Below are 21,072 nucleotides of genomic sequence, written 5' to 3' on the forward strand. Positions count from 1 at the left end.
TAGACTAACAGATATTTTGGAGCATCAGCTTTCATGGGCAAAGACCCGCTTCACCAGATGCTCTGGCTGCACTAGACTCTGGAGCTGGGCAAAGGAGGGGAGAGACTATGAACACGTTTGCACAGCAAAACCAGGTCTGAGTGTAGTATGGGGAGACATTCCTCTGCCAGCTTGGACCTCGCCAGCCTGGGGACAACAGCAGTGAGGGTGTCATGATGTGGGCTGTTGTGTAAGCCAGCTGCCCCGGTACTGGTATGCTGGGGACCTGGGTATGCCTTGGAGGTTGCTGCTCCGGGCAGTAAGGAAGAGCTAAGGAAGGCGTGAGGAGTCCTGCCCAGAAAACGCAGGAGACTGCAAATGGGAGGCTCTCAGCATGGGCTGCAGCTTGGCTCTCGTCACAGCATAACTCAGTGGTGATACGGGATTATGAGCAAGCCGCAGACAGATGAAGGGTTTTACTGGAAATGATACTAAAGTGAGATTTGTCGCAATAGAGTTGATGGGAATAGATGCTCACGCTGATAGCAGCTGTGTGGTAAGGGGCCACTGCGGCCTGAGGAAAAGCTGTTCTGTCATCATCTGCCTTGGTGTCACCTCTGTGGATGGCCCAGAACCTCAAGGAGATATCTGCTTTCCTTGGCTTGGAATCTCAGTTCCCAGGCCAGTTCTTACCAGGAGCACGGCTGGAGCTTCCAAGTGCTCTGTAAGAGGCCTAGACATACAGGTGCATTGGTGGTCTCGAAAGGTCCCAGGGTCCTTCCTGGGCAGCATTGCAGGGCCTTTGCTGTGACAGAGAGCAGAGGTGCTACATTACCTCATGGGAAGTTTATGTCTGTCACACCTCAGCAGCCACAGAAGTACCAGTGGCCACCAACAGGCTCCTGTCTGAACTGGGCAAGCCAAAGAGACACCCCGGCTGGAGAAAGGGACCCAGAGAGGGACAGAGAATAACAGGGGCTGCTCCCTTCTTCCTGCCATTGTCTGCATTTATTTTCCCTTGAGGTGGGTACAAACCACAAGGTGGGATCCAGATCTGAACTGCAACTACACCGAAGTCTGGAGATATTTGGGTCCCGGTCACCTCTGATGTTCTTTACCTTTTCCCCTCTTTTGTGCCTCACTTCACCTTCTTCAGTGGTCTGTAATCCATTTCCATCAACTCTGTTGCTACAAATCTCACTTTAATATCATTTCCATTAAAACCCTTCATCTGTCTATGGCTCGCTCATAATTTGAAAACAGTCAGTCTTAGTGCCATTTGGGGGGTTGGTTCTGGCTTCCCACCATGTTGCACTGGCTTTTCTGGGTAGCCATCATAAAGAGGAGCTTTTGGCAGCAAAATAGGGGCTGGAAGCAGAACAACATCAGCAACTGCAGCAGGAGAATTTTTAGAGGATTGCATATTTTCTGATGCTTGATGAATGATGTGGCATTTTGAGAACTGTGTTGGACTTGCAAATGATCCCTTGAAGGTGGGGAGGGGAAGGGTGTTTCTGGTCCTGTCAGTCTGGAAAAGGGTGAAGTGTGTTTTGTCTCGCTGTTTCAAGGAGCAGCCTGCTTTGTCTCTCTCTGTTTTGGGGTTGTCATTCTGAATTCTTAAAAAATATAGTTAAACTGCAATGCTCTGTCAAGAGGATCTCCTATTGTTTAATTCACATCTTTCTTTGTATGCTGTGAGCATAACAAATAGGATTCACTTTATTTATTTTTATAGGCACGTAAGCAATTTAGGGCCTCTAACATTCTACTGTGCTATCTGCAGTCTCTAAATGTTGCCCATCCATTTGAATCATGCTTGGAACTTGCTCTCTGAATTTAAATTGTTGGCTTTAACCTTCCTCCTCTCCATGTGTGAATCACAGCAAGATAGTCCAGGGGGATGGTTTTAAAATGCATAATACAGCCACGGTTCCAGGGATGATAATTTCATAATCTGTGATGGCATATTTAACAGGTTTTTTGCATTTCTTTGACTGTTGTGAAAAGATCCACAAATGGCAAATGCTTTTTTTAAATTTAGTTTCGCTCCGTTACAAATCCTACTAATAGTCCATGTTCAACCTCTTTGTCACATTAGGCTCATGGCTGGTGATGAAATTATCCAGGGGTAATCCAAAAGAGGCATTTTGATCTAGTGGTGAAAGCCCAGGGCAGGGGTCAGGACTCCTGGGCTACGTCTACACGTGCACCCAACTTCGAAATAGCTTATTTCGATGTTGCGACATCGAAATAGGCTATTTCGATGAATAACGTCTACACGTCCTCCAGGGCTGGCAACGTCGATGTTCAACTTCGACGTTGCTCAGCCCAACATCGAAATAGGCACAGCGAGGGAACGTCTACACGCCAAAGTAGCACACATCGAAATAAGGGAGCCAGGCACAGCTGCAGACAGGGTCACGGGGCGGACTCAACAGCAAGTCGCTCCCTTAAAGGGCCCCTCCCAGACACACTTTCATTAAACAGTGCAAGATACACAGAGCCAACAACTAGTTGCAGACCCTGTATATGCAGCACGGACCCCCAGCTGCAGCAGCAGCAGCCAGAAGCCCTGGGCTAAGGGCTGCTGCCCACGGTGACCACAGAGCCCCGCAAGGGCTGGAGAGAGAGTATCTCTCAACCCCCCAGCTGATGGCCGCCATGGAGGACCCCGCTATTTCGATGTTGCGGGACGCGGATCGTCTACACGTCCCTACTTCGATGTTGAACGTCGAAGTAGGGCGCTATTCCCATCCGCTCATGGGGTTAGCGACTTCGACGTCTCGCCGCCTAACGTCGATTTCAACTTCGAAATAGCGCCCAACATGTGTAGACGTGACGGGCGCTATTTCGAAGTTACTGCCGCTACTTCGAAGTAGCGTGCACGTGTAGACGCAGCCCTGGGTTCCAACCTCATCCCTCTCAGTGGACAAATTACTTAAGTACTTTGTGCTTCAGTTTGCCACTTTGCGTTACTGGGAGAGTAATACCTGAGATGGATGTTGAACCAACAAATCTCATTATGTTGGAAAACTTTCTGAAACTGTCAAAAGGTTTTCTTTCACCACTTTCTAAAGGAAGAATGCTCTTTCCCCATTCAGGATGACTTTTCAGTGTGAAATATGAGAAACTTAGATTTAAAAAGTTTTTTTTTTTTGGTAGAAATCAAAATGAAGCATTTTGAAATTATTGAAATTGAGTGTTCCAGTTGGCTTCAGTCAAAATCTTTTTGGTACTTTAATTCACAAAATTAATGGTTTTTTTGAGACTGTGGGATTAAAAAGGACATAGAAGTGTGACATAAATCAGCTGTGAATGCCCCGCAAAGAATTCCCCCTGGATAGCGATACATTTGCCCTGTGGCCTCCAACCCCCAATACCAAGAGTAAAGCATGCAGAAGTTCTGCTTTGCTGCAAGAATTTTCTGTTGGTGTGAGGCTGATTATAGACCTAACTCAGAGGCCCGAGCTCTAATTTAAGTTGGGGGTTACCTGTGAGAATCAAGGAGCAGTTTCCGACTTCCTGGTGGAGGAAGAAATTTAGCCCACAAATGGGCTAGTAGGAGATAAACATTGTTTGCATTGTAAATCCAAGCAGAGGTGCACCTTGTGTTTCAGGAGAGAGTTCTCTGAACTGCTGGAAAAGTTTGGCTCTCATAGCAGCACAGAATCGGCACGGAGTTCGCCTGTTCACCACGGGGGCAGTGAGTACCGATCCGCCCAGGCGCTGAATACTTAACTGTGTCTTAGTTGCTTGAGGGTCATAGTGCAAAACGAGGTCCACACAGTCATGGGTCTGTATGTGTTTTAGAGAGTTTGTGTCTGTCTCAGTCCCTTTGTTCAAGAACTCCTCCAACACAGGAAGAGCTAGGACCACCAGGCCTTCTTTTAACTTAGAATAAAGTCAGGTGTGGGATGTGCCGGGAGGATGGGATGTGCCTGGAATTCAATTGTTTTCCGAAAGATGCAAAGGGGAAGGTCTGATAGGAGGGACAGTTCTGCTCTGCAGTAACCTCTGGGGGCAGCCAGCTCGGGGGAGTGTTATACGGCAGAGTAACCACTGTGGGGCGGCTGCACCAGGAAGAAATTGGCCAGCTGGGGCTGGAGCGCTTTATGGGGCTGGCCACTGGCACAGGTAATTGGTTCACCCGGACCCAAAAATCACCTCCTTGGCCACAGCACTGGATGCAGGGGAACCACATGGACCAGTAGCCCCTACCCTCTAAGGAGTTGCAAGCCTCCCAACCCAGAAGGAGCTGCTGGGCAGCTCAGCCCTGGCTCCCTCACATGAAAAACCCCCCGCCTGTTGGCAGGTAGAGTCAGGCTCATCCCCCACCCTAACAAGGTGCTGGGGGACTGGGCAGCCCATCCCTGGCCCTTACCCTGCTCTCCATGAGGCAAAAGCAGCAAAGGGGCTTGTTCGATCCACTGACCAGTACAGTAAGACAGTGGCCTAGGTAAGGCTAGAAGCCAGATCTCCTGGCTACTCATTCAGTGGTCTGCTCACTGGATTGCCCTACTGCTGCTTTTTTGGGAAGAAGCACATGCCATCTTCACACAGTGGCATTTGTTGTTCATTGCCACTTATGCAGGTTGTCATTTGTGCTGAGAAGGGAAAACTTTGTTAATTAATTTAGAAATATACGTCAATAGTAGGTGTTATCTCTGGGAAAGGACTCATGAGAACTGGGCAGGGACAGCTGGGCAGGAGTAAGGAGGGGGTGGAGAAGTGGGAAGAAGTCCTTTCGTTATCTGGACTGACTTTTATTTTATCCTTTTAGGTAGATATTTGGAGAGTACGTCCTCGGGATCTTCATCATGTTCCCAGAGTCCTCTGCTGCTGAGCCCTGCGAATTCCCATGGACCACTCATTGCAAACGCGGTGCATCCCCCGCACTCGGGCTCACAGTATGTACCACATCATTCAGAACTAGAGCTCCTCACGAAATTGTCAGCCAATCTTTTTTTATTTTTCCCCTGACAGATTCTGATTTGTCAACGGCAAAACCAACAAATCTCACCCTGTTGGAACTGCCAAAAGGTTTTGTTTCACCACTTTCTAGAGGAAGAATGCTCTTTCCCCGTTCAAAATGACTTTTGGTGTGAAATATGAGAAACTTAGGGTGTTTTTTTTTTAAAGGTAGAAGTCAAAATGAAGCATTTTGAAATGATTTAAATTGAGTGTTCCACTTGGCTTCAGTCAAAATATTTTTGGTACTTTAATTCCCAAAATTGACTGAGACTTTGACTTTCTGACCCAATGAGGGATGGTAAAAAAAAATTCAAACTCTCAAAAACCTGAATGGGACAGGAAAACTAGGCGCTACGCAGTGCAGGCATCAGCTCATGGAGTCTGCAGGCTGGTCTTTCTGGTTTTAGCACATAATTTGTATTGTGGTGGTATTTATTAACCCTCGGAAGGCCCCATTGCATAGCGACCATGGCTAAAAAGTGTCCTAGGACTATGCGATGCAGCTGTAACCATGTTGATTTGAAGTGGATGCAGCTACGTGGTTTGTTGGATGAATTTTTGTTGGTGTGAGAGAAATTTTGGGCGACACAGCCCTGAAGAAGAGCTCTGTGTGGCTCAAAAGCTTGTCTCCCCCACCAGCAGACAATGTTGCGGTAGAATAGATTTCCTCACCCACGTCATCCCTCAAAGGTGCATAGTGATGTGGGAACCACCTTGAAGACCCCGATGTATTTTAAAGTGCAGAGCTCCCACCCTCTAAAAATCAGGCTCTTGGGCTCCTCAAAGCTGAAGAACCCCCAATCCAAAGTCAACTTAGTTCTCTCCGTCTTCCTCACTAAAACTATCCTCCACTCTTCTGGACTTGTCTACAGTTCAAACGTTCCTGTAATGTGGCTGCACTGGGGCAGAGACATTACCTCTCCAGATGGGAGGGGTTCTCCTGTGGATGTAAGTAATCTGCCACCTGAGAGACAGGCGCTAGGTGGAAGGAGGAATTCTGTTGACCTGGGAGTGTGTACGTGGAGGTCAAAGGACAGCGTAAGTTCTCTGCACAAGGGTACTGATGGTTTAACTACGTCGGTCAGTGGCATTAACCAATCTAGTTATCTAGTGTGGATCAGGGCCTGATGTTGTCTTTGGATACATTTACTGTATCTGCTCATAGGTTGGAGGATGGATAAATAGTCACCCAGTGTCTTCCATACGGTTGCACCCTGTGTGGTTTTTAATATTATTTATCCCTGGTGTTGTGGTAGTACCCAGGAACCCCAGTCATTGACCAGGTCCCGTTGTGCTAGGAGCTGTACAAACGTAGAACACAGCCACCAGCCCAAAGAACGTATCCTACTGAGCTGTAGGCAGTAGGGACCTGCAGAAAGCATGTACTCGATTTCCATCTCTTTCGAGAGGTGGGGGAGCCCAATCCTGACAGACACCTGGAAGGCCAACATAGGACGTCCTTTACAAACATGCCCCCATGAGGACTTCATGCCAGGCTCCTGCTGTTTTCAAGCTGCAGTTTATGGCCCACACTCCATTGCTCCACCCTTCAGGCAGTCATTTCCACCAGAGCAAAGTCAATGGCGGCGCTGCCCTTCTGGCCTGGCAGCGTGTCCCACGCACTCTGCTGGGGGGCAGTGGCAGGGAAACATAAGAATGGCCATACTGGGTCAGACCAAAGGTTCATCCAGCCCAGTATCCCGTCTGCCGACAGTGGCCAGTGCCAGGTGCCCCAGAGGAGGTGAACCGAAGACAATGATCAAGAGATTTGTCTCCTGCCATCTGTCTCAGCCTTTGACTAAAGGCTAGGGGCACCATACTCTACCCTTGGCTAATAGCCATTTATGGACCTAACCTCCAAAAATTTATCAAGCTCTTTTTTAAACTCTGTTAGAGTCCTGGCCTTCACAGCCTCCTCTGGCAAGGAGTTCCACAGGTTGACTGTGCGCTGTGTGAAGAAAAATTTTCTTTTATTAGTTTTGAACCTACTACCCATTAATTTCGTTTGGTGTCCCCTAGTTCTTATATTATGGGAACAAGTAAGTAACTTTTCAATATTCACTTTCTCCACACCACTCATGATTTTATATACCTCTGTCATATCGCCCCTCAGTCTCCTCTTTTCTAGACTGAAAAGTCCCAGTCTCTCTAGCCTCTCCTCATACGGGACCCTTTCCAAACCCTTAATCATTTTAGTTGCCCTTTTCTGAACCTTTTCTAATGCCAGTATATCTTTTTTGAGGTGAGGAGACCACATCTGCACGCAGTACTCAAGATGTGGGCGTACCATAGTTTTATATAGGGGAAGTATGATATTCTTTGTCTTGTTTTCTTTCCCTTTTTTCATAATTCCTAATGTGCTATTTGCTTTACTGACTGCCACTGCACACTGCGTGGATGTTTTCAGAAAACTATCCACTATAATTCCAAGATACCTTTCCTGATCTGTTGTATCTAAATTTGCCCCCATCACATTGTATGTATAATTAGGGTTATTTTTCCCAATGTGCATTACCTTACACTTATCCACATTAAGTTTCATTTGCCATTTTGCTGCCCAATCACTCAGTTTGCTGAGATCTTTTTGAAGTTCTTCACAATCTACTTTGGTTTTGACTGTCCTGAACAGCTTCATATATCTGCAAACTTTGCCACCTCACTGCTTACCCCTTTCTCTAGATCGTTGATGAACAAGTTGAACAGGATCGGTCCCCAGCACCCTGGGGACATGAGCTGTCCTGGACCGGGGATTTTGCCAGACCAGGGGAGGTCAATGCTCCTTTGCTGGCTTCTAGCCCCACTTCTGGGCTCCCCTCCTGGCTGCTGGCCACTTTCTGGCTCTGGCCACCAACTTCCTGGCTGCTGCCAGCTTCCCACAGCCATTGGCTGTCCACTCCACAGCCCCAGCTGTGGCTTCCTGTCTGCAAGCCACCACTTCTTCAACCAGGGAGCCCCAGAGTGGAGACACTCAACCTGATGCTAATCCCATGAAGACCACCACGTGAAGGGAGAGCCGGCCGCATAGTTTAAACACAGTAAAACCACTGGCAGGTGACCTCCCCAGTGTGTCCAGGATCAGCCTTTGTTACGCATTTGCGGAGGAGAAATACATAAAAAAGGCTTTCAGCCGCTTGTCCAGGCAGGAATCGTGCCTGGAGTCATCCATGCAGAGGAGAGAACTGCTTATCTGTTTGGCAGCCATCTAGACCTCCTCACTTCACATTTAACTCTGTTTATGGTTTGGCACAGGCAGGAGGTGACTTGACTTGGTACCACTGTGAGAAGGTCATAGAGAGCGGTGGCAGCCGCTAGATAGTGGAGAAGAACCACTCCCCTGTTTGCTAGAAATGAGTTACTGCAGGTCACTTAGGATCAGCTGAGATAGGGCAACCTTGGACCAACTGAGATCAGCTGGTTCCATTTCAGGGCTGCCTGCGACCTTGTCAAGCCCTGCCCTGTTGGCAGGGGTAGGAGGGAGCGAGCGAGACGTGCACACCAGCAGCTGTTAAGCCAGAGACAGCGAGAGAGTGAGCAGCTTCAAGGGGAGAGGCTGAGTTCCCTAGTATGGGGGAAGACCACAACCCTAAACCCCCTGCTAAAGGGAAGGCTGACAGCCTGGACGTGACAGATAGGAAGTACTTTACCCAAGGCCCATAGCGTGCAGAGCCTGGCAGGAGGAGGAAGGGCCCTTGCCACACCACGAACGTATGTGGTGAACGTGTCTGGTGCAACAGTGCTTGTTCACCTATAGATAAAGCAAAACTTCTGCTAGCCTCTCCCCGGGTGTGGGGCAGAGGAGAGAGGCTTGAAAGAGGCATTGCCTCATAGAAACACCTGCATTCAGACCACTGGAAATCTCTGGGCCTGGAAACTAGGAGCAAGCATGCAACTGTGGCATAATCCCGTCCCTTACAAAGCAGTACCTCCTTCTCTTCTGTGCAGGTTCTTATGCTGCACCCATCACCGTGGTATCAGGAAGCCTTCCAGCTGTGCTCTCAGCACCAGGACTAACACCTGCAAGGTGCAGCCTCTTCTCTTCCTCCCGTCCCCCCAGACAGAGCAAAGGAGGTGCTTTCTTTTAACCCCTGTGCTCTATGGCTTGTTATTTCCTGAAGAGATTTCCTTGGCAAGCTTCCTTTGGAGTGAAAATCTGACACGTGCACACTCCACAATATTCTGTGTTCCCCAGGCTGTAGGACAGCCATGAGTTTAAAGGGGTGGGGGTTATGGAGAAGTTCTCTCTCAGGGTAATTGTGTAACTGCCCACAGGTGGACTTGAATCTGGGACCTCTGGAGCTTAGTGCAGGAACCTCTACAGTTTGCACTCAAAGCTGGCTGTCTCTCAGCTCAGCTGGCAGAGGAGACCCCTTCTTTCCTCTACATGGGACAATGAACCACACCCTGCAGGTGCATGTATTACATACGTCCCCTAGCTAAGGAAACGTGTCCCAAGCTTCAGAGAGCCAGCTGAATTCCTCGATGAGCCCTCACAGGTGGACTCAAACCTGGGACCTCTGTGCAGGAGCCTCTAGAGTTAGAGACAAAAGCCAACTCGCGCTCAGCTACGGCTGCAGAGGAGCCTTGTTTTTATCTCTGTGAGTGGTCTGGGTGGCAATACCTGGGTGTGTGGGTTACCATTGCATAGTTCTACAGGTCCCATGGTCATCGTATTGTCCTTGGAGCGCTCAGGAAGTTAAAAGGTTAATGGAAGTGACCGGTGGCTTACAGGCTCTTGTATGGATGTGGTAGAGAACGTTACCCCAGAAGAGAGAGAACCAGTTAGTTACCATCTTTATGTACTACAGATGAGTGGTCTTACCAAGTGTCTGATGCCCACTGTTGCCCTCCCAGGAGTCACCCTTTTACCTGCTGCTCCAACACCCCCATGACTTGTCCTTCGCTGCCCCCTGGGTATGAGGAGAAACCTCCACCAACCTTTATCAACCTGTCCCCCTCCTCAGCTTTCAGAATCCCTCCTTCACACCTGCCTCTGGGGTGCGTGTAAACCGCCCCCGTCTGGCACTAATTCGGAGACTCACTGGCTCTGACTGGCTTTTCTCTTTCACTGTGTTTTTATTGTTACCTTTCCAACCCAAGGCCACCCCGCTAATGTGTTTTGTCCACCCATTGTGCGCTACCTGCTATGGAGATTGTAAACTGTTTGAGTTGGGACTCTCTTCGGCTAATCGCAGTGGGCCTCATTTAGGGTTCTTAACAGCTACCATAATGCAAATAAACAGCAATGGGAGCAATAACAACATTTATCCCCATAAAAGTAACAGATCCCTCCAAAAACCTACAACCCCCTGAAGCTAGTTTCCATTTCTAGTCCTGAACTTAAACTTATTCTTGAGGTGCTGAATGGTTTTGTTAAGTCTTTCCTCGCTCCTGGTTTTGGGGAGAGAGGAGCGGAGGGAGATGAGGATGAGGAAGGCTAGGGAGGTTGCAAACTCAGGAACGAAAGCAAATGTAGAACACTTCATTTAGCACTGGTGGTGACTTGCTAGAACTCTGCCGGGGAATTATGGGTGCACCCAATGGCTCTGTAGAGTAAACCAGACCATTGTTGTGTCTTCTGCTAACACTTCTGCTCCTTGCAGCTACTCCCTTGAATCAGGGATTCAGTGCATTTCCATCACAAAATCCTCTGGGCTGGGGTTGACGATCAGTGGCGGAACAAACAGGCCGGAGGGTCCCATGATTTCTGTTCAAGAGCTTTTGCCAGATGGTGACTGTTACCGAGTAAGTCAAGGGCACGGGGGGCTTCTGTGGCCTATGAAATGGGATGCTCTCCTGAATGCTCCAGCTGTGCTGAAGGGAGTCCCCTGGGGATGGGTGAACAGTCAGTGATGTGGGAGGTTAACAAGGATGCATGTTACAGGAGAATACTTTGAGCAGAGTGGCGTGTCTCTTTTTTGATGCACTTATTCTTGTGGATAAAGCTTGATGCTCTACAGATGTCTCCCTCGTTGTTTAGGATGGGCGGCTTCGGCCTGGTGATCAGCTAATTGCCATCAACAAAGACTCTCTGGTAGGCAGCACCTATGAAGAGGCCAGAAAAGTTCTTGCAAAAACCAAATTGAGGTAGGTGTGCACCCGCAGCCCTGGTGAATAAATTCCTTGAGCACAACATGCTTTTCCCATTACTGTCAGTAAAGGCCATAACTTGTGATAACTGCTGAGCGTGATGCAGCAGACCTGCACATTGTTCTAAGCTGAAGGTTCAAGAAGAACTTCCTGAGGTGTGAAAGTCTCCATATGGTGCTACTTGCATCATAATCAGAAATGTCAGGAGACCATCTCAGCCTGCCAGGCTTTGTACTGGAGTGAGCGTGGCCCATCACACAGACCTTCCAAAAAACTGCACCAGAACTTGGGCTCTCCTAAGAATCCTGTCTGCACGTTATACAGACAATTAATGAGCTTAGCTCAGAGCAAAGCCCACAGAGCTATTACCACGGAAGTCCTGAAACCTTAAACATGTCGTTTTTAAACACAAACAAAATGTGGTTATTTTCAGACACGAGGGAAGCACAGAAGTGGCCTTTATTCCTGGAAGGGGACGGTTACATCCTGGACCCTCGGTTCAGAGCGTCCAGTCATCTCCTCCTAAGGCCATGGGCAATGGTCTTAGCTCTTGCAGATTGAAAGTCCATGTGAGGTCACCTGAGGTAAGCTGAAATTCACTATAAAACCACAAAGGCCGGTCCCATGATTTCCATCTCTGACCAGGTTCCTGTTTTTAGGAACTCTGTATGGAGTTGGGTATTTTACACCTGAGATGATATTTCTTCTGGGGGAGGCAAAGGATCAGTCAATTGAGATGACATGTTTGACGGTCGCAGAGAGAGGTTTTCATCTCCAGAAGTCGCAAGTGAAAAAGCATTTGACAGTAACTCAATGAATACCTGCCCACAACCATCCAATTCAGCACCACACACGTCTCCTCAGGAGGCCCAGAACTATACTGTATTCTCAGAGGCCAGAGGTGACTAGGAGACCTAGCCACACAGTCTCAGCAAAATCAGTGAGTCTTTTGGCTAAGTATGTAGCGTGGCAGGTGACAATGACGGTTAGCTTCAGTGTTATGGAAGGGGCTTGTAATACATCATCTCCTCATGATGTATTAGACCCGTTGCACGTGGGACATGTATTCATTGCCAGTATCTGCGGCAGAACCTCATAGCTTCGGTTGCATTGTATTTCAGCAGTTCTCACCCTTTCCCTGCCATAGCCCTTTGCCCCTGCTCACCTGGGATCCAGCTGAGACCTCTCTCCTGTTTAGTGTTATGATTGCAGCCCTCTGGCCACAGGTCCCTGCTGCATTTGATCCTAGGCAGCCCTGCTTTCTGTGCATTGGGGAATACTAGAGGTGCCCTGGGGATGTTCCAACCTGCGCCGGAATTCATGGCTGTCTTAGATATGGAAAGTTTTAAACAAACCCCTGTTGCTAACACATGGTGGGTCGATTTTGGTGTAATGCCACTGCCCCCACTAACTTTACTTCACCATAGCCTCTGGTGTGTGTACTCATCCAGGAGCTTCTTAGTTCCCATGGTAAGGAACATAGGAGAGAAGCGTACAACCCTTCTGAGGATCTATGCCACTGTGACTGGCACTGAGGCAGCCCCCTCTTACTCCAAAACCAGGACTCATGTTGAATTCGTCACGAATAGGGTGACCATATTTGAACTTTTAAAAAAGAGGACGCTCCTGAGAGGGATTATGTCAAAGATGTGGAGAAATTGGAGAAGGTCCAGAGAAGAGCAGCAAGAATGATTAAAGGCGTAGAGAATATGAGCTCTGAGGGAAGACTGACAGAACTGGGTTTGTTCAGTTTAGAAAAGAGAAGGCTGACAGGAGACAGGATGGGGGTTACAAGTACCTCAAACAGTTTTACAAGGAGGAGGGAGAAGAATTGTTCCCCTCAGCCTCTGAGGATGGGACAAGAGGCAATGGGCTTAAACCGCAGCAAGGGAGGGTTAGGCTGGACATTAGGAAAAAATTCCTCACTGTCAGGTGGTTAAACACCGGAATAAATTGCCCAGGGAGATTGTGGGATCTCCCTCACTGGAGATATTTAAGAGCAGGTTAGACAGACACTCGGAGATATTTAAGGTTAGACAGGCGCCTGCCAGGGATGGTCTAGACCAGGGGTGAGCAAACTTTGTGTCAGGCCCCACTTTTTGTCCCTGCAATTAGCCTCCCAACAGCCCTGGCAGCAAGTGGAGGTCTCCCGGAAGGGAGGTGCTGTACTCCTGCAGCAGCTGCAGGGGCGGGGATGAGGGTGGTGGGAGGCAGCGGAAGCTGCAGGGGAGGGAGGCCGATGCACTGCTCCTGCTTATGAAACATCCTGCCTGCCCCTTTGTGCGCCCTCGTGCTAGGTCATCGCTGTGCAGGGCTCGTGCTGCCGGCAGGTGTGCTAGGAGAGGCAGCAGTCTGTCTGAGCAAAGCGTGGGGCAAACGCCTGCTCCTGCCTTTCGGAAGGAAGAGGCTGGCCAGGGTCCCCCCACATTCTCCGAGGCCCAGCTGGGGCACTCCCCCCCTTCCCCTGCTGACGGCTGCCTGAGCCTCTACACACCACACTCCCCCATGCCCCGCGCTTGCACCCGCAGCCCCGGGCATCTCCTCGCAGGGCATGCAGAGAAGCCCAGGCAAAGTCGGCTGCAAAGTTCCTGGCTCTCTCCCCGGGCTGGGGGTGAGGGGCGGGGACCAGCAGCAGGGGAGGGGCAGGACAAGGCAGGAGTGGAGTTGTGCCTCTCACTTACATATGGCTCCCTCTCTGCCTCCGATGTGGGCCACAGGCTGCTCAGCAGCAGCCTTCTGGTGCGCTCTGCCTGGCTTCCCCGGGTGGCGTGGTATGGCTGCAGGCAGCGAGCTCAGGGTGCGTGTGGGGCAGTGGCTGTGCTGGGGAGGAGGGGGCAGGGCTGGGCAGGAGGCAGCAGAGGCCATGGGGGGAGGGAGGCCGATCGCACTGCACCCCCCTTTAGAAATCTCTCTCATGCCCTGAGTGGGTGCGCCCCCCGACTTTGTGCACCTCAGGTCTAGACGGTGCTTGGTCCTGCCATAAGGGCAGGGGACTGGACTCCATGACCCCTTGAGGTCCCTTCCAGTTCTACTGTTCTAGGATTCTGTACCAGTATCTTCCAACTCGCTGTGTATTAATGTGTCACAGTGTGTTTGTCTACAGCCCATTAATACAAGGTGAGTTGGTAGATGCCGATACAGATACACTCTCTCTTAGAGGTGACCTCTTGTTTGAAAGTGCAGATATGACAACCCTCGTTTCCATCACCATTGTTCCCGTTGTCTCTAGCCCAATCGTTTCCCATGGTGCTTCACGCAAGGGCTGTTTCAGTGTGATTCCTTCAGGAGCAGGTGGGACTGTCACTCGTGAGCTCCTTCCCTGACTTTTACTTTTTGCTTTCACTGCCTGACTGGCCTCTGCATTCTGTCCTTCGTGCTTTTTTGCCTTGTTTTTCAGACCCGACAAGAAAGTCTTTTTCCTGTGCCTTCTCCATCCCCAGACATTTGCCCCCCAGAACTCACGATATCTGGTAAGAGGCGTGCTTTCTTGCCATCAGTTTGGTCTGTGTGTGTGGCCAGTATCTGAGGTAATGAAATGAAGCTTTAAGTGGGGTTTAACAGCGTAATGGCAGATCTCATCCCATGACGATTGATTAAAGGTTATGGCACAATTAATGTAGGGCTCTATGCAGTAGACATTACGCACCTGTGTTAGCTTGTCTATTGGAGCAGGGGTGACTGAGCATCTCAAGAGATGAGTGATTGGATACAGAGCATTTCAGAACTAGGTCACTGGTTCTGTAGGGGGGTAAGAGTGACAATGTCCATGGGCCACGTGAAATGTGGTTTTGGGATCAGTCCAGTGGCCAAGGAGCCTTGTTGCAATTACCACTAACTGGCAGCATTGCTGGTGGAACTGAATAGCTCTTGGAACCTGAGTTGCTATTTAAAAAAACAGATAATTAGCAATGCTTACAAAGCACACGAACCTGATGCCACAATCCTTGAGCCAAATTAGCTGCCTCCATCTCTACCCAAAGCTGCAGCTGTAATGTATGGGAGTGAGAAACTGCTTCAGGGGCTTTCTACGTCTGTCATAATTGTCTCAACAGCCAAGGCCACCTGTAGGAAGATACAGTCTTTCAAACTCTGTTTTCCTTATGGGCCGTTACACCTCTTGCTTTTACATGGTTCTTGTTTTTGCTTTGGCTTGCACAGAACACTCCCTCTTTGCAGGTTTCTCTTCTGACAGCTGCACTCCTAGACTGAGACTCATCACTTCAGAGGAGAGACGGTTAGAAACATTTCCAATTTTCAGAAAAATTCGGCGAAAAAGCATTTTTGCACACACAGAACCAACACATTTTTTGGGCGAACACACACACAGTACTTGTGTCTGGACTGGCTCTGTGTAGTTCTGACTCTGTCAGCACATTGACAACGTGAGGGCAATTTTCAAGCCAGCACAAAAATCAGCAAACCCAACTATAACAGGGTGCATCCGCCTGCGAGCGCCCTTCTGTGGCCAAGTGGTGCCATGTAAGGTCTTTGCCTGCTCACCTGGTAAGGTTCTGGGGCTAGGACCTGACTAGCCCTGTCCATGGTGCTGTTGGCCTTTTGTATGAGGCTTGTGTCCAGTCTCTGGCCACTGGATTTGGGCCTTACCCAGGTCTAAGTTCACTGCTCACTCAGAGCTGTCCATGGTGCTGCTGGTCCCTCCAGTCAGTGTGTAGACCTGACTGGGTCAGGCTCCTGTGAAGAACTGCAGGGTCATAGCCAAGCGTCTTCTTTTTATACTAGCCTGCCAGGTCCTGATTGGCTGCCGCGGAGACAGCTGCTCCATCCTACCTGGAGGACCTCTCTTCTGCTCCCCTCACTGCGATGGGGTGGGGAAGGTCCTCTGGCCTCTTGTAGGGGGAGTCAGGGGTTAGTCCACCACAACTTAAGAACACAAATAACCCAAGGCACAAATGAAAGTTTGGGGTTTGCAAATGTGCATGTGCCAACCCAAGCCAGCGTGATGTCTGCCTGTTTGCTTCAGATACTTGCTAAAATGCACATGCTCCATTTTCTCCAATGGAGATTGTCCATTAGTTGAAGATGTAGAAAGTTCTGAGAAAGAAGAAATTGAGGCCTCTGGTGTATTTGTGGCTTAAATAATACATTCCCAGTGCAGTAAACTTTTTCTCCTTTAGGCATTTGACATCTCTTACTGATAATGTTTGAATACGGAAAAGCAGGTGAAGATAAATCACATCTACAGGAGCACATCTGACCTGTTGGGCTCTTGATTCTTCTCCTCTGAGGAGTAAATGCTTCATCTGTGCGTGTCCATTTCTACAGCCGCACAATAGAACGAACGTCAAACTACTCTGCAATACACACAACTTGAGACATTCGTATGGAGCACCATTCCTTGGGAACTCAGGCCCTAATTAGGTTGATGCTTTGAATGGATGATGTAGGGAAATAGTTTTAATCAGTATAAATGTCTCTCTTCCCCTGACATTTGGGCAGTTCATAAAAACAATTACTGCCCTGATTGGAGTGATGGCAGGAAAAGTCACCTTGGGATGAATTCCGGCCTCCCCTAAGTCTTCACTGTTCTTATGGCATCTGTGGAAATTGCAGAGTTGCACACAAATCCGCATAATAAACATAATCTTCATCATGCTACTACACACTTTACTCTGGTGCACCCCCCCACCCCCATGGGATAAAGGTGGGGAGTTTATCCTGTGTTGGCTAACAGACAGTTGGGAATATGTGAGCCTACAGGTTTCATTCAGCTACTATGAGAAAGCTACACCTGCCTTAACTACACTAGGCTTTCACCCTGCATTAGCTCCCAGCTGGGGAAGCCCCACTTTCTTCCTAGTGCAGACAAGGCCGATGACAGACCGTCCCACTGTGTTCTGCACTGGTGCTTGAGAAGACATCCCTTGGTTGAAACAAGAAAGAGCTGCAGGCAGGGAGCTCTCAGTTAAGGGCCCTCCGTTCTGGAACATGCTGTTAGGGCCACTGGCCTGCTTTGTTAACCCTCATGGACACGTTCTCAAGAACATGTTTCCTCTCCATGGTGAGGGTCTGAAGGATGGACCAAGGCCAGCCATAGGGTGGTGCTAGTTAGTTTGTCTAAATGGCAGTCGCGAGAGGACGGGAGTCTTGGCTGTTAGCCAGCTCTGCCAATGACCTGCTATGCAACCCTGGGCAAGACACTCACCCTTTGTACTTTTGTTTCTCCTCCCATCTTCTGTCTGTCTAAGCAGTAAACTCTTTGGGGCAGGGTTGGTCTCCTGCTCTTTTTCTGTACAGCATCTCTCACAAGCTGGGACCCAGAGCTCATTTGGGCTGCTAGGTAGTACCATCATACATATAATCTAGTCTGAGAATCGTCTCAGGGAGTCCGTTATATGTCCTCTTTTTACAGAGGGTGTTGTAGGCCCTGTAGAGAGCACAGAGTTCTGCACAGGTCCCATTACACACTGGAATAAACACATTGTTTTGTGGGTTGGGGTTTTAGTGTGAAATCCGAACACATCACTGGTGCCTGTTTGTTCACCACTACCTGGGGCTCTGCAGGGTCACCCGGGACATCTGAGTGTTGTGGGGAGTTTATGAGCAAAGCTGCAAGGAGTTAATCCCGATTACAGGGAGTTGAAAGCCAACGATCTGCCCTTGAACCTGCACAGCAGGGGGCTGGGTGACCAATCCAGTGAACTCGTTTATTACCGCAGGCCCTGGTTCTCAGCTGCTGGCACTAGTGGGACAGCTGAATATGAGGATTAGGATTAGGATTTTCACAGCACCTCTGCTGCTTTTTCCCTGTGTTCCCATAAAATTTTCTCACGTAAGAGTCACGCTGGATGGCGTTTTTTTCTAAAACGCCGGAGTGAATTAGGAGCATATGCCCCCTTGATTTTTTTAGCAGGACTTGTGTTCCTAAATCACTTATGTGCTTTGGAACGCTCACCCCCCCGCCACCCCTGATTCAAAACAGCAAGCGGTCTCTTTAAGGTGATGGGCATAACAGCTGTTTAGCTAACCTGTGCCCCAGTTCCCATGCAGCGCACAGGTGAAAGAAAAAAGCTCTTGGCTGCAGTCCTGTAGACATGATCCTGAACCGCTGAAGTCTACTGGCATTTTGTCGCTGACGTTGGTGTGAACAGGATCGTTTTTATAAGCCCCTTTTGTTCTAAAATTCAAGGAGCATCATTAGCAGGGTCTTAAAAGCAGCGGTGGCCTTGTGCGTTGTGAGAGTCCATCTCGTCAGTGTCCGAGTCTCTCTGTCATCTCCTGGCTTACAGTTCCTTTTGTGGTGGAGACAAGCACCACACTGCCATCCCCCTGCCTTCCACATTGTACACGCCTGGCTCAGCTTCCACAGACAACGCGGCCTGCCCGCCCTGTGTGAAAGGGAGCCAGTGCTTTAGGGAGAAATCCTGCAACACGCTTTCTAGTGGTGTTTGTTACCTGTGAATTCTTTTTTTAACAGGAGTTGGGAACGCTTGTCTGGGACCAGATTCACTCCAGCACTCATGGAACCATTACGTTGCATCTGGGTTAGGACTCCTGGGCTAAAGGGCCGGCGGTAGATTTTTAAACTGAAGCGTAAATTGAGGTGGTTGAGATACAGATTGGACTTGATCCAAATTGCTAAAGTTCAGAATCTGCGGTCTCCTCCATAAGCTATGGCCAAGATTGTCTGAATTGACTTGTAATTTGAGTTGCCTTCATTTGTGACACCCAAGTGGAGACTTTATAGCATCCTGATTTTTCCGAGAGTGCTGGGCCCCCATCCTCAAAAATCCTAATGCCTCTGTGTTTGCAGCACATTTCACAGAATCCTAGGGCTGGAAGGGACCTCCAGAGGTCAGCGAGTCCAGCTCCCTGCCCAAAACAGGACCAATCCAAACTAAATCAGCCCAGCCAGGAGTCTGTGAAGCCGGGACTTAAAAACCTCTAGGGATGGCGATTCCACCACCTCTGTAGGCAACGCATTCCAGTGCTTCACCACTCTGCTACTGAAATAGGTTTTCCTAATATCCAACCTAGACCTCACCTGCTGTTAACTTGAGACCGTTGCTCCTTGTTCTGCCATCTGTCACTACTGAGAACAGCCTCTCTCCATCCTCTTTAGCGCTCCCCTTCAGGAAGTTGAAGGCTGTTATCAACTCACCCCTCAGTCTTCTCTGCTGCAAACTAAATAAGCCCCAGTCCCTCAGCCTCTCCTCAGGTCGTGTGCTCCAGACCCCTAATCATTTTCATTGCCCTCCGCTGGACCTGCTCCAAAACATCCACATCCTTTCTATACTGGGGGGGTCCAGAACTGGCTGCAATACTCCAGATGTGGCCTCACCAGCGCTGAATAAAGGGGAACAACAACTTCTCAAACTAATATTTCACGCAGTGGCAAAGCCCTGAGCTTATTGTGGGACGCTCCTTGTCGGTGTATCTCCTCCTGCATGCTCTTCCACTAACCATTGCTTGATGTTATTTAGCGCCTACTTCACCTGCTAGTCAGAGTGCAGCTTCGGACAGCAAAGCGAAAGTGACACTGGACCCCCATATGCGACTCAAGGACGGGAAATTCGAGCTGGTAGGTTGAGAAGCTTCTCACCTTGCAATTGTAACTGGTGTGCTCAATAAAAGGAGAGTGAGGTGCCAAGGCTGCATCTGATCACATAGTGCCAGTGGTGGTAGAGGTAGGGGAAAGTCAGGTTAGGCACTAACCTGTGGTCCAGGCTGTGCCAGTCTGAGAATTAAGCCACCCTGGCAGTCACAGGGCGAGCGGGACCAGGGATTGAGACAGGTGCTTTCTCGCTCAGGGAGGGCTTTGCTCCTGGGTGTCTGCCAGTTTTCCCTCTAATTGTTTCCCTCAACAGGCAGAATAAATGTTATGTGCACCCAGATGTGTGGATGGGCACCACCTGTAGAAACCCACGCTGTCTACTGTGGCTGCACTGCTAATCAACTGGCACCTGAATCACTCCTGAGCATCCACCCTGGCTTACAGGGAACACTGGTGTCTGCCTCAGAAATTATTGTGTTGGCCACTCTCTGATTCAGCCTTCCTTGTTAATAGAGTTGTGCCAATGTCCTGCTTGGAGACCGCTGCTTCTCTGCAGGGATCGGTGAGGCGCCATTGGGGATCATGGGCCAAAATTGTGGATGGCCAGGGAGAGCATAAACACAAAATAGACCTAACAGAGAGGGAGCTGTGTTAGTCTGTATCCTAACAAAACACAAAAGCAGTCATGTCGCGCTTTAAAGACTAACAAAATAATTTATGAGGCGATGAGCTTTCGTTCGGCAGACTCACTTCTTCAGCTCTGGAGACAGTGCTGTGCCAAAAATGGCATGGCGGCTTTATAACGCAGAGATCCACCAAAAAAACAACCTGACAAATCAGATACATAGGACAGAAAGTGGGGACAGGGCAAAGGGGAGGCGGGAGGGGAGCGAATTACTAACTAAGCATCCTGCCTGAGATCACTGCGAATATCAAAGGTAGGGAAGCTATCTTCAAGATCTCTACCGGGTATTTGTAAAACTAATTACCCACTGGGAGAAGTAAAAAAACAGATTGCCAGGGCCAGACAAATACCCAGAAACCAGCTACGTCAAGAGAAGCCCAAGAAGTCAATAACAGAACACCACTTGTCATTACCTATAGCCCCCAGTTTAAACCCCTGCAACGCATCAGCAGCAACCGACAACCTGTACTGGAATATGATACTACACTCCAAGGGGCCCTGGGTGGGAGGCCTGTTCTCTCCTACAGACAACCACCTAATTTCAGGAAAATTCTCACCAGCAACCACAGGCCATACCACAGTTAATACTAATCCTGGAACTTTCCCTTGCAGCAAACCCCATTGCCAACTTTGTCCACGTATTTATTCTGGAGACACCATCACTGGACCTAACCACGTTAATTACAGGATTAGGGGTTCATACTCCTGTATCTCAACCAATGTTATATGTGTCAGCATTGCCCCTCTGCTATGTATATTGGACAAACTGGACAGTCACTTTGCCAAAGAATGAATGGACACAGAGTGGATCAGGAATCTGAATACACATAAACCTGTC

General features: G+C 49.1%; 1 protein-coding gene across 1 annotated transcript in view; it reads left to right on the forward strand.

Annotated features, from left to right (window-relative positions):
- The window catches only part of LOC142021853 (syntaxin-binding protein 4-like), a 103,428-nt gene that overhangs the window by 59,155 nt on the left and 23,201 nt on the right, over window positions 1-21,072 (forward strand). The window contains exons 6-12 of the mRNA XM_075011104.1: window positions 3,597-3,682; window positions 4,760-4,886; window positions 10,551-10,692; window positions 10,928-11,034; window positions 11,471-11,621; window positions 14,435-14,507; window positions 19,479-19,576. Coding sequence (XP_074867205.1) covers window positions 3,597-3,682; window positions 4,760-4,886; window positions 10,551-10,692; window positions 10,928-11,034; window positions 11,471-11,621; window positions 14,435-14,507; window positions 19,479-19,576 — 784 coding nt within the window. The remainder of the gene's footprint in view (window positions 1-3,596; window positions 3,683-4,759; window positions 4,887-10,550; window positions 10,693-10,927; window positions 11,035-11,470; window positions 11,622-14,434; window positions 14,508-19,478; window positions 19,577-21,072) is intronic.

The sequence above is a fragment of the Carettochelys insculpta genome, chromosome 16 (assembly GCF_033958435.1).
Source record: "Carettochelys insculpta isolate YL-2023 chromosome 16, ASM3395843v1, whole genome shotgun sequence".
Taxonomy (NCBI): Eukaryota; Metazoa; Chordata; order Testudines; family Carettochelyidae; genus Carettochelys; species Carettochelys insculpta.